Source organism: Amblyomma maculatum, chromosome 1, assembly GCF_055883805.1.
Source record: "Amblyomma maculatum isolate TAMU_Amacu chromosome 1, ASM5588380v1, whole genome shotgun sequence".
Classification (NCBI taxonomy): Eukaryota; Metazoa; Arthropoda; class Arachnida; order Ixodida; family Ixodidae; genus Amblyomma; species Amblyomma maculatum.
In genome coordinates, this window is record NC_139344.1 from 376179002 (window position 1) to 376192135 (window position 13134).

Consider the following 13134-nt stretch of genomic DNA (forward strand, 5'->3'; position numbering starts at 1 on the left):
TGGCTGTTGCACAGTACTAACGAGCTCATGCACTATTTTTAGTGTGGCCATAAGTAACAGACATATCGCTGCGTGTAATATAAGCATCGTGAGATGATCAGGCTACAGAACAGTAACACTCATTTGTGCGCGCTTTGTGGCCACACAAGTCAGCCCCTTAAATCTGTTTTTAAGATTTTATAGTGTTTATGATGTGCGTGCTCGGGCACCGGAAGTATGGCTAACTTTCCGCAAGACATATCGACGAATTGAACAAACTGAAGACTTGAACTATTAAAAGGTCTCCTGGGTCCGTATGACGAGTGTGTCATTATCTCCACGACTAGAAGTCATTTAATTGATGGAAACGGCGGAAACAGATGTCCCTACCAATTTCGGTTTCAGCGTTTCCATCAATTAGATGACTCGTGGTCACAGAGATGGCGACACTTTTGATAACGACGCAAACTCTGAATATGGACCCTGGTCATATAGCAAATCGTTGCTTGCGGACTGAAGCGAAGCAGCGGAAGTCAGTGTTATAAGCTCACATCACACCGGTCTGTGAGGGGTACATTGGAATTTGGTCTATCACATAAATCCATTTATTGTGAAGTTTGGACTAACAGGAATGCTTTCTGTACTTGATTTGACAGGATTAGGGTTCCAGTCCGAATAATCCAAATGCCTGAATTAGACTTATGAATTAATTTATGATTTATGACTGCATAACTTCCATTGTAGTTAAACAAAGCATGACCAGGGATGCAATGCAACGCATCTCAAGTGGGCTTATGAATTAATTTATGATTTATGACTGCATAACTTCCATTGTAGTTAAACAAAGCATGACCAGGGATGCAATGCAACACATCTCAAGTGGGCCAACAAATCATACTACACCGTTCCACCTTCCACCACATCAAGCACCTCTGTCATGTGCCAGCCTTTGCATATCATGACAGTGACATGCTGATACTATAGTTTCACTTCATACCAAAGGACATGTTGAAGCCACTAGGTGATCCACCTACTAAAACAGATTCCAGTCCTCTAATGCATTGTAGATAAACAGCAGTAGTTGTTCTGCCTCTCAATTCAATAAAGTTTACTTTCACCTCTTGAGCAGAAACCAGTAAAAGGAAGCAGGTAATAAACCAAGCCAAGCAATGCACTAATTACTAACTACCTTATCAAATTCATTTCAAATAAGCTAGGTATACAAAGGAGTAGCCTCAATCATGTATAAGAGATAGGCAAGTTTACCTGTCAAAGGGACGAACAAGATTTGATGGAGTTGACTTGAGCTTGAGATCTCTGCTCAAATGCCAGAGGATAGCAAACCTCTTCTGAGCATCTGTTTGCTCCTGCAAAAAGTTCGAATGCATCATATAGAAATCAAAATCAATGTAAAAAAAACAACAAAAAAACACAATAATTCCTCCACAATATTGCTATGGTCGAGTCATCGAAGATCAGGGACCAGAATGTGTGTGTATGGTGCGTGCTCAGGACCCGAATCCTACTCAGAGGCCTGTGCTTGGCGTGCTCTGTGCTTGCGTGAGTGTATCTGTGTTTTACATGGTGCGATTTCTGCCACGTAACAATATGGTTTCACCCACACTGTATGCATCAAAATCGCAATGACAAATGCTCTTTATGTCACTGATTAGCAAGAAACAAAGTTTGATCAATTGAGTCCACATAAGCTGGGTGCTATGTTGTCAAAAAACAAACAAAATAGGTGCTTCAAAATCAGTCTTTGCATGTTTGCCTGTCTGACTGGATCAGCAAATAAAGAAGCATCTGAGACCAACAAAATTCACACTTACTAAAGTATGGGTTATCTAACAACCAGGCACTTTGCCTTAATAAATGCAAAAAAACGCTTGTGCTGTGCTGAAAAACGCGAGAAACCAAATTACGCCTGCTAGTTGTTCTACAACTGCAAAAAAAAAAAAAAAAAAAAAATCCCAACAACCTCAGCAAAAGAAAGCAACAGTGCACATGCAGCCCAGTGCAAAAAGCTATCTTACGTCCGTTCCAACGTTCTAGCCTCTTCTAAACCCATCCTATCTCACGCCCTTTCCAACAACATTCTAGCCTCTTCTACACCCATCACACTTCTTCGCTGTGTGGACATTTATGCTAGCACATTAAAATTGGGGTGCAGATGCCAACATCGGCTGCCAAGCAGACCAAGGCAGAGCATCCCGGCACACACCTGGTCATTCTCACTGGCAAGGGCACGACAGAGGACGTCCTCGCAAGAACCGTCCTGCTCTGGAGTCAGGTTATTGAGCAACTGCAGCAGCTCCACAGCACGCAGGTGCAACGTGCTGGCCCCCGGCTCCAGCAGGCCCCACAGGCGGCCCGCAGCCAGGCCCACAAGACGCGTCCGCTCCAGCACTGCATGCAACTCCCCGGGCCGCACCATGGGCATGACCACCATTGCCACAGTGGCCTGCAGTTGGTTAGGACACAAGTCCTGAGCAGCACTGCATAACAGCGACGATTTGACCCCACCACATTGGACTTAAAGCACACAAGCGACTAGTACTAATGTACTGCGCAGATTACATCACTTCCACAAGCACTTCCATTCCTTCAATCCGCCGAGACCACCTGCTCAAAGGCGGCATATTTTTTAATGCATCCGCCCCTCTTCCTACATGTTCCTCACAGCTAATACACACCTGGACTTGCTCGTGCAAGCACCCACAAATCGGACATGTTTGGATGGGTATAGCTTAAGTTAGGCATATTTTCTGGATACAAAAGGTGGAAACGCCACCATCGCCGTTTTGCGTCACTTCATTAGCCACGTAAAAGTTACCACCATTTCTGAATCATTTCTAAAGTAAATCACAACTATTTTACTGCAGGTAGGTTCTGCGACATTCCTTTTTACACAACAATTATTGACGCAATGGCAAGTGCACTTTCAGCCGATATGACGCAAGAGGAAAAACAGGTCAGCTGTTTCATGGTGGCCCTGGTCAAAGTGGTCACTGGGCCACAAGAGAATGCGGGAGCTATTGGCTATGATATAATGCGACATAAACAATGAAAAAAGTTTTAAGTGTAACTACTGCAATTTATAATTTTACTGCTCTGTGTACATTCAAGATATCCTCCAAAAGGACAAAAAAGAAAAGAACAAAAGTATGCCTGAAATCAAAACATTGTAACTATGTGCCGCTTTCACTAAAATGGTAAGTGCATACCAAAAACCCTATAGACTGCTACAAGAACTTCACTAACCAACAACAAACAAAAAGCTTTAATCTCGCCCAATGTATTTTCCTTCCCTTCCATCACTCTTAAAGCAATCCTAAAAAGAGTGAAAGCACTAATAAGAGAAAAATCAGAGGTTCTTTTTCCAAAAACGCAGCACATTTTGAATACAGTGAGTGTAACTGCATAAAATGCTCCCCTGCCGCTTACCTGGCTACCTGGAGAGAGTGCGCGATTTCCGTCTCGTGAAGAAGGCTCCAGGGCAGCGGCTGCTGTCCTGGCAAGACCCAGCAAATCGAGGAGAGCGGCAAGGCTCAGGAGCAGGAGCTCACGGTCCTCCACAAAGCAAGAAAGCATAAGCAGCTGCTGCAGCCAGCTGGGAAGAAGCTCCTCGTCCGGGCAGTCTGCGCACATAAGTCCCAAGAATGGCAGCCAATGTGTAGCTCTTCTGTACCTGTCACATGCACAGCCAATGAACAAAATCGTTCCATCCCCGAGGCACTTCCAAACTGCGGAGTGCATCCTTAACCCTGCGTTTTTTTGCTGTGCCTGTAGCTACAAGGACACAGGGCTTGCTCAAAACCTGTATCAGCAGCCTACCGCAGCCTGCGATGGTGTCCACAGATCAAGTGTAACAGATAGTGCGCCTTTCCTTTCCTGCGAATCAATTATTATTATTACTTTACTATTATTACATCTGCTGTCCACTTTCAGTTCTTTTAGCGCTCGGTTTCAGCAACTTAGATGGAGCACTGAATCGTGCGTGCTTTCTAAGCCACCAGTAAAAAAAATTACACTTGTTAAAAATACGAAGGCTGCATTTGAAATTGCCAGCAAAAAAACAATGAATTTCCTGGTTATCCTCAATGCGCAGTATCTGAAATGTATGGGCAATTCAAAAAACTCCTCTGTGAGCTACTGATACAGTAAAGTGACAATGCGGTTTCCGTTTCACCTCCCTAAGATGACTGTATGTTACTTTTTTTGTTTTTACAATAACGACATATTTAATAAACCAACTGGAGGTGTGCGGATACCTAAAATTTTCAACTACGAATTGAACATGACTATGGGAAAAAATGCCTTTGAGTATCAAAAAACCGATTAGTAAAAAAATAAAATGTAAAACATTTCACATGGTATTTGCAAATAAAATGAAATAGCAATTGCACAGAAGAGCACACCATACTAAAAAATTCAGTACAGAATAGTAATTTTATACAGGATTCTGTACACTGGCTTCTGGGTACAGGAAGGACATACTGCCGCCGAGTACTGTAAACTCTCATTTTTAGGCCTTCAAGGTACTACCAGCAAAAAACGTCCGAAATTACTGAGAGCTCACATTATCAAATGGGCGCTAAAATGCTGAGGAAAACCATTTGCTTTAGAGTAATTTTATTTGAAGTACACCTGCATGATAGTGGTCTGCATTTCAGATGAAACCGAAGTGAGAATGTTAATTTTTTTCCCCCTCGTTTCATCGCGTGCTTCGCTTCGCACCCACTACCGTGAAGGCCCTTCTGCCAAACGGGAAGGTTCCTCTTCACAAAACAGTCCTGTCACGTTTTAAGAATGCTTCACAGCACAAGCCACATAGTCACGCATTGCAGTGAATTAGAAAATTTTCTGTGTAGTACTAAGTAATTTTCAAATATTCGTAAAATTAAAATGGGTATTTTTCACAATACGAACAGACATATTTAAATTTGTATTCAAGGTTTTGGATATTCGCAGGCCCCTAGAATAAACATTTATGCGAAACGTTGCTAGCCACGACAACATTCTTTCTGCAGGATAATGACGAAAAGACAATGTGAATGTCAAGAAAAGCCAAAGACTGTGAGGGGAGAGTGCCGGTGTAAGCGGACTAGTCCTGCAAGGGCGGGACGGAAGGGTGCGATTCTCGGGGGCCAAGTGGACAGCCACAGTGAATACAGTGTGTGTGTGTGTACGTTAACGAAGACGAGAATGGAACAAGAGACTTGGGGCGAGACGGGAGCAAGTTGGATGTTGGAATAAAGGGGTCTACAACGTGTGCATCTGCCATCGAAGTGTGACAAGACAATGATAAGATAAAGCACCAGCAAAAGATGCGGGCGTGGCGGGACTGAGTAAGCATTTTTGTAGCACTTCTTAACTGTGTCGTGCATTTATGTTGCTCCCCACCCAACATTCAAGCAGCTGATGACAACTGCATGCTTATGCAAAGCTTTGGCTTTCATACGAGATACTTAAAACGCATTATATTTGTGTGACTGTGACACTCCCACAAGACTAAGATGAAATTGAAAACATGATAACATAGAGTGTGATAGCTGAAAATAAGTGATTATCACGTAACTTGACTAACAGCAAGATGAAAGGTAGTTCTAAATGTGTCAAGAGGGGATCGGAAGCAACCTTTTTATTTTTTGACTTAGAGCGGAAATATTGTCAAACAGTCAGATACAAAGTTTCACTGTGATATCTTCAGTAGTTTTTGTTTTATCACAGTTTACAGGCTGTTCACATGTTGCCTGATCATGGAAATCCTAGCAAGGCTACGGGCCTGGCTATGGGCCTGTAAATGGTCTCGATATTTAATAGGTAGTGTGGTCTAAACTAAGACGCTCTTAATCTTTTTGACTTTTGATTGAAAAGCCTTCGACCCAAAAACTATCTCCACAGTATTGCTAGCGCCAAATTTGGTCCGAAAAATCGCACTTTTGGATATTGTCAGGTGCGAAATGTCGGTCGTGAAAATATACACATTCCCATGGGGCATGTTTGTGATGGTTCCTGAATGTAATTTGAAACATCGCGCACGTCAAATTATTGCTGTACGAAAAATCGATCGGTTACTGTATTAGAAGATTTTAGTGCAGTTTCTCACGCCAGCTGGTAAACAACTGTCACGGCTTTCCCACTGCTGCAAAACATATGAGGAAGTCTTGCAACATAGATAAGTAGTGCTTCCATACATAATAACATATATACGTAGTGCTTCTTGATGGTCCATGTCTGCTACTGCCAAAATCTCAAAAATTTTGGTGTAAAATTACAAGCAAGCTTGCTTCACGATCAAGTTCTGCAGCTTTGACTACTGCACTGCACAAGCATATACAGTCGAACCCGGTTATATCGAACCCGGATATATCGAATTTTGGTTATATCGAACTCACGAAATATCCCCTTGAAAATTGCATGCAAAAGTATAGGAAAGCCGCGTCATATATCGAACTCAATTTCATCGGTCGTTCAATATATCGAACTCCGCACCACGCACTGGAAAGTGTGCCTTCCCCAAAGACGATCGCATCACCCTTGGCCGTTTGCCGCGTGACGTTTTCAAGCCACGCGTGGAAGGAATGAGAGGGGACAGTTCGGCGACGGCTGGTCTGGGCAGCGCCACGCCCATTCCCCAAAGGCGCGCGCATATGCAGTTGTTTCCCGCGCGCCAACACATGACGTTTATAAGCCATGTGCATGGGTGTGCCCATTCTTTTGCCGAGCTATCTCTCTCCTTCAGCACGCGCAACGCATGCGCCAAGCCAGCTCAGCTCGTTTTCAGACAGACGTCGGACGCTTTCTCCTGCGTGTGTTGCGAACCCTCTGCGTGCGGCGGCGCGGCGGCTGACGTGGCTATGGCGCCTGCGGATTTTAAGAAGCGGCAGCTCTCTCTGTTCTTTTTTTTTTGTTTGTTTGTTTTTGCGAGAGTCATTCTTTCTTATCGTTGTGCTGTACGCGTGGCGTAGCGTAAGATATGGCGGCTGCGGACGTTAAGAAGCGGCAGGGTTTCCTTTTCTTTTTTTTTTTTTTTTGCGGGGATGTCTATTATTATTATTATTTTTTTTTATCATTTATCCTTGCATGTATGAATCAGCAAAAGCACGCCGTCAGCTGCTGCGATCATGACGCCCGCCCCAAGCGCGGCGTGATAAATCGAACTAGACTTGTGCAATCAAGCCATCACGGGCACTCTGCCAAGTTCGCTCCCCGCCACCGCAGGAGCTATCAAAAGATAAACGCGCCCCGACATTATCACTGTGCAGCATCTTGGCATGCTGCCAATGAGCTGTGGATGAGACAAATGAAACGGACTGACGCGCGCCATCGACATGCAAGCGAAAATGCTCGCGATTGCTTCCGCCGCGGCGACACAGAAACCTTGTTTTGAGCTGCAGCGGTGGCTCGAGCAGCGAGAGGGGCGCAGTTCCAACAAGTTTGAAGATTTTCGCTCTGTCGCTGCCGCTCGTCGCTGATATCGCTCAGTCGCTTGCATGTGAGCGAGCTGGCCGTAACGCATTTTTTTTTTTTTTTCAAATTCTCGTGTGCAAAAGTGGAGGGTGGGTTTATTATGCGAGTGGGTTGATTACGCGACAAATACGGTATCGTTTTTTCGCATCATAAGTGCCTTCACAAGCCGATTTCTGTATATCGATATATCGAACTATTTCGCGATCCCCTTCGAGTTCGATATATCCGGGTTCGACTGTACAACCTTGGCTTTCTCATTTTTCTCCCCATCTGCACTTAATTCCGAGCTTTTCACCTTTGGCCAAGATGTTGGTATCCCTGCTGTGGGTTACTTCCACAGCCAGCACACTTACGTGAATGATCTTCGTTGAAGAAGACTGCCTTGAGCGTTCCCAAAGACGCAGGAAATGAAGACAACTCTACGAGCAGCTGGCAGAGGGCGGCATACGTGCCCTTCAGACTGGAGAAGCCGGGCTGTACGTCCAGCCTGATCTGTGGAACCTCCAAGTTCTCCAGTGGCCTGGGGGATGCGGCTGGCAGTTGAATGCTTTGGTAGGGGTCCCTCCCTTCCTCTTGAAGCAAGCATTGCTGCAACAGCCCCTGCAGTTCCTTCTCCCTGTCATCTGGTTGAAAACAGGAAAGATAAAATGTGAAATAATTCTTTCACATGGCATTCCTGTTAGGGTGACCGTATACCAGCAGAATATCAAGATGCAAAGAGGATAAACTTAACACTGTTTAACTCACTTTCAATGCCCGTTCAAGAGGTCAATCAGCATATAATGCAAGATAAGCACAGATGAATAAGGTCCTTTATTAACTAGCTGATCTAACCCTAGCCAAGTTGGAATTAGAGCACAGTTAAAACTTAACGTAATGATACTGCATGTAACAAATTCCTTAACGTTACAAAACTTGGAAATTACCCAATGCCACTCCAACTGAAACGTGCACACTTGCGAACCACATTAATGAATGTGTCGCAACAGTTGACTCTGGCATATAACAAACTCGCTATGCTGATTGTTAGCTGGTAGTACCAGGTTAATTAAAGTTTGGCTGAACAATGCTAAAGTTGCATCACAATAAAGCACAAACTGCCATGACAGGTTTGGTTTGGTTTATAGGGTTTAACGCCCCAAAGCAATTGAGGCTATGAGAGATGCCGTAACGGAGGGCTCTGGAAATTGACGACCATCTGGTGGTTTGACGTGCATTGACATCGCATGGCACACAGGTGCCTAGCGTCTCGCCTCCTTCGGAAAGCGGCTGCAGCGACCGGGATTTGATTCCGCATCCTTGGGTACAGCAATCAAGCGCCCTAACCACTGAACCATCATAGCAAGGCGCCATGACAGGACTGTCTACGAAAGCAGCAAAGAATGCAGTTGACAAAATGTGATGCACTTTGCAGCAAAAGCAGCAGTTCCTGCAGCTTCAGTGTATATAGTGTCGTACCAAACGAAATCGGCAGACCAAGAGGGGGAACACGTGTGATATAAAGGGCCCCTCACAAGCCTGTCCCCTCTCGCCTCGCTTCCCCTGCACCCCATACAACAGCGTCGTGAAAGTCAGAGTAGAGATGGTGCTGGTTGCCTCCACAGTCCCATTATCAATGTGAATGCAGAATGTTTCTCCGTGTTTACAACCCTGACTAAAAGGAGTTTACTACGAATGTTTGCTAAGTGCGATTGCAAATAACGAAAACCTGCAAATAACGAAAACCTGTATGCAAGAAAAAAGCTGCAGATTTTTCTCAGTTAAGCCACCCAATAAACTATTAGTAAAAATATTTCAATAAATAAAACGGTATAACTCTTTCTGTTCATGCTCCCCTGCTGTCTACCGCGGTCAGACGAGAAAATTTAGTGTCACTTTCAAAGAGTGCACTCGCATTTAGTGTCATTCGCATTGTGTCACACGATGAACTTTAATGACACTCGCTGCCGAACACACTCAGTGCGAAGTGAGTTTGGCAAACTCACTACTTTATCCAGCAGGCGAGTGTGCAGTCTCGACAGCAGAGCACTGATATATATCACTGAGACATTTTTTGAGAATATCAATGTTTTGAAATGTTTATCGTAATTTCATGACCAGTTCTATTAACATGCAAGGTATTTAAGCTGCCACTAACTAGAAACAGTGCGTACACTTGAATAGCTACTCTCGCTCTCAGTGCTTGCGCTAAGGCGAAGGCGTTTGTCTGCTAGCTGCACTTCGATGGTATCGGTATATTAAGCTGCATCAACAAAGTTGGAGTTATTTGTAACCCACTCTCTAGAAAGTTGTCACTTGACACGGCAGCATTTCGCTCAAGCGCCGGCCGGAGACACCACCGCTTTTCCTCCCGCAAGCTGCCAGTGCCAAACCAGCACTTTTATGGTGCATCCGGCCCCGCTGTCACCGGCGTCAGAAAAGTGTGAGAGAATTTGTTTTTCCCGTAAATAATAATCCCTGGAGTAAAGCAATGTCAGTAATTAATCCTTCTTGGAGATCGCTGACCCATACCGAGTCGCTGGTAGACGTAATTGCTGTGACACAAGCAAATTTCTGCTCACAACTTCATAGCTATCGTCGCCGGCAGCACGATGCAGCTCACCTTTGCAGTACACGTATACACTATCTCCGTTCGTAAGCCGATTTGAATTGCACCTTTCCCTTATTATCAACAGACAGTAGGTTACCAATAAGGTAATGCCATGAGTGAGCCATATATAAGCTAGCCATACGAAAGCGCCGCCCACTGATACTTTGATGCCAAACAAACTATAGGCCTAGTGACGACCACGGAGCGCACGGCCAAGCGCTACTTGCAACGAGCGCTCTGCCATTCACGGGTGCCACTACAGCGGAAAGAACCGGACCTCTTTCGACGTTGTGTACAACTACACGCCAAGCAAACGCTGTGAAGACGTGACGATACTGCCGTACGTGGGTGCTACGCCGCTGGACATTTTAATTTTAGGCTGCATACAAGCACCGTCGGACATGATTTCGTATGAAAAATGCACGCTGCTCTGAATCATACAGCTCGTGCACTTTTCATGCTTGAACACCAGTGACTCCACTCCATACGTATGTACGTCGCGGAGTATGGTGCTTTAGAGATAACGCGCGCCTGTGATAATTGCTGCGCCAAGTACCAAGAGGTCAAAACCATGCGTGCAGTCAGCGGTTTGTTACTGAAGCATCTTGTGAAGAACAGCGCATCTTGATCTGAATGAAAACATCTCATTTTGATCATCGACCCAAAAATTTTCAAGCGGCTCTTTGAAAACATCTCATTATAATTTTTGTTATACTTATTTGCCCTGTAACGCCCACTCCCTCATGTAATGTCTCACAGGAGACCTTTGAGGAATGAATAAATAAATAAACAGACAAGCACATTAGACATGAAAACTTCAGTTCTTGCAACGATGCTCGAAGACGATTCCACGGCTTTTGAGACTCTGGCTCAGAGCTCCGCTGTGAAAGATGGGATGAGCTGAATGCCGCCTACCTCTTTTCTAGTTTTTAAAGGAAAGAGGAGGCTTTGGCAATGTTTAGGATTAAGAATAGATGATGATGGCCACTGCATCCCAGAAAAAAAAAAAAATAAAAAAAATCAGGAAGTCAAGGAATATTTTTAGCGCAATATAAAATGGTAATTTTGATACCCGACTGATTTCTGAACACAGTTTACCACACTTTCTGTTCACTTTCTTTAGTTCAACTTGAGTTAATCCAAACTGCACTGGTGCCACCATGAAGTAACAAGATTTTGCTGCATCCAGGTTTAGCTTAAACTTTCTTATTCACCTGAGATGCTTCTGATGCTGCTGGGATGAGAAAGGCAAACAAAAAAATTTATAACTTATACCTTCACAAGGCTTCCTAGATCACAGTACGGTAATGGTGCTTTCCTGGCATAAAATGATACTTTACAGTTAGCTGTCCTTTGACAAAAAAAAAACTTCTCTTGCCTTTTTTTGCCCTTTTGGAGATGAGTGCAGCGGCGAACTGGCAAAGACTAGCACCGGCATCAACAAGCACCCAGAGCTCTACAAAGCGCAGAAAGAGCTGCTGGAAGGACGTCACGCAACTGGCGATGAGATTTGCCAAGGACAGCTCTTCCTCGCAGGATGCCGACTGCTTCTCTGATGACGTCCGGTGGCGGCTCGTGAAGTGCGACGACTCGGCGAGAGAGGAGGGCGGCTCGCTGCACGTATTGGACTGCAGCGTAGGTTGGACCTTGGACAGAAGCCGTGAGCAAAGAAGCAGCGCGCCGTTGAGCTCCTCGGGTGAGAGGGCACTGCAGTAGTGTTCCAGGTCCTTGGCCACTTTCAGAAGCAGTGCAGGAAGGTTCTCAGTTTCCACATATGTGTCCTGAGAAGGAACACGCACACAAAAAAAACTGCATGAACATATCTGTATATCTTCATATCTTCTGCTAATAGATGTGTCTGCATGAAAAAACAAAAATGCAGCATTACACAGAAATACAGCAGAATCTAGTTGATACATTCTTGGTTCGTATGACCTCCTGTTTCACGCGTTCAAAATCACGGGCAGTAAAATATCTCCCATAGAGTTTAATTATTTTTCTCCTGCTTAATATTTTCCCGGATAACACTATTTCCTAGTTACTATGTTCAAAATTTTGGCAAACTGTGGTCGTAAAGTATGCTTTGTGATAAACTGGACAAATGCTAACGAGCACTCGCGACGTGAAAAATTGATAAGCAGCGATCGCATGTCGCATTTGCTTTTCTGCAGTGCCTATGTGCAACGAGGCGAAGCATCAAAGAAAGCCAAGTCAATATAAGAGGTGCACGCTCCCGCTGAAACATGACTTCACGAGGAGAAACGTGGTGGCTTCTTTTGTGGTGCCTTAGGGGCACAGGGATGAATAATTTGATAACTACAACTACTGTGAAAGCTTGTTACTTTGAACCTCAATAATTAGAATTTTCGGATAATTCAAACGACGCATCTTGGTCTGGCCAAGTTTCATAAAGGTCTGCATATATAAAAAAAAGACTTAATTTGAACGTGAGTCGGTTCTCGCATAATTTGAACTACGTGCCACCGCATCTGGGCGGCCCGGCACATGGCCAAAGAAACACCTCCGCGATGGGGAGGCATAGTTAGAGGCTGCAAACGCCCAAAACGAGGACTGAAGATGAACCCAGGTAACAAATAGGGGCACTTTTGAAGTGCGATGAGGTGAAAGCACCTACTGGTCTACCCACACGGCTTTGGCCGTTTTTTCGTGGAACGCCCACGGTTTGTCGATAACAAGTTCCTATTGTATTAAAACAAACCTTTGGTGCATATGACAATTGAATTCAAGTTTTTTAAGCAGATCCACTTTCGTACCGTGTCTGACAACTATTACGGAATTACGAGCGCACGGGGCGTGATATTATCCGCGACTCGGTCAATATTACATATACGTCGACTCCGATAAAAAACAAAAAACAAAAAACAAAACAAAAAAAAATAAATAAATAAAAAGAAGAGAGAGAGACTCATATGCAGCAATATACGGCACGCACGAATGTTTGTTTCTACAACATACTGACATATTATGCTATCGTCTATGTAAACAAATGACAGAGACATTGACGTTTGTCTCTGACTGATTTACTGTGCTTTGGCAATTTAGTTTCAGGTGACTTAGACCAAGTGGAA

The 13134-nt window shown here is 44.4% G+C and overlaps 1 protein-coding gene across 7 annotated transcripts in view; it reads right to left on the minus strand.

Annotated features, from left to right (window-relative positions):
• The window catches only part of LOC146208298 (protein DOP1A), a 72798-nt gene that overhangs the window by 40287 nt on the left and 19377 nt on the right, over nucleotides 1-13134 (minus strand). For all 7 annotated transcript variants that reach the window (XM_084592552.1, XM_084592559.1, XM_084592535.1 and 4 more), the window contains exons 9-13: nucleotides 11424-11826; nucleotides 7809-8078; nucleotides 3427-3620; nucleotides 2204-2443; nucleotides 1246-1346 (exon numbers count right to left, since the gene is read on the minus strand). In XM_084592552.1, coding sequence (XP_084448678.1) covers nucleotides 1246-1346; nucleotides 2204-2443; nucleotides 3427-3620; nucleotides 7809-8078; nucleotides 11424-11826 — 1208 coding nt within the window. The remainder of the gene's footprint in view (nucleotides 1-1245; nucleotides 1347-2203; nucleotides 2444-3426; nucleotides 3621-7808; nucleotides 8079-11423; nucleotides 11827-13134) is intronic.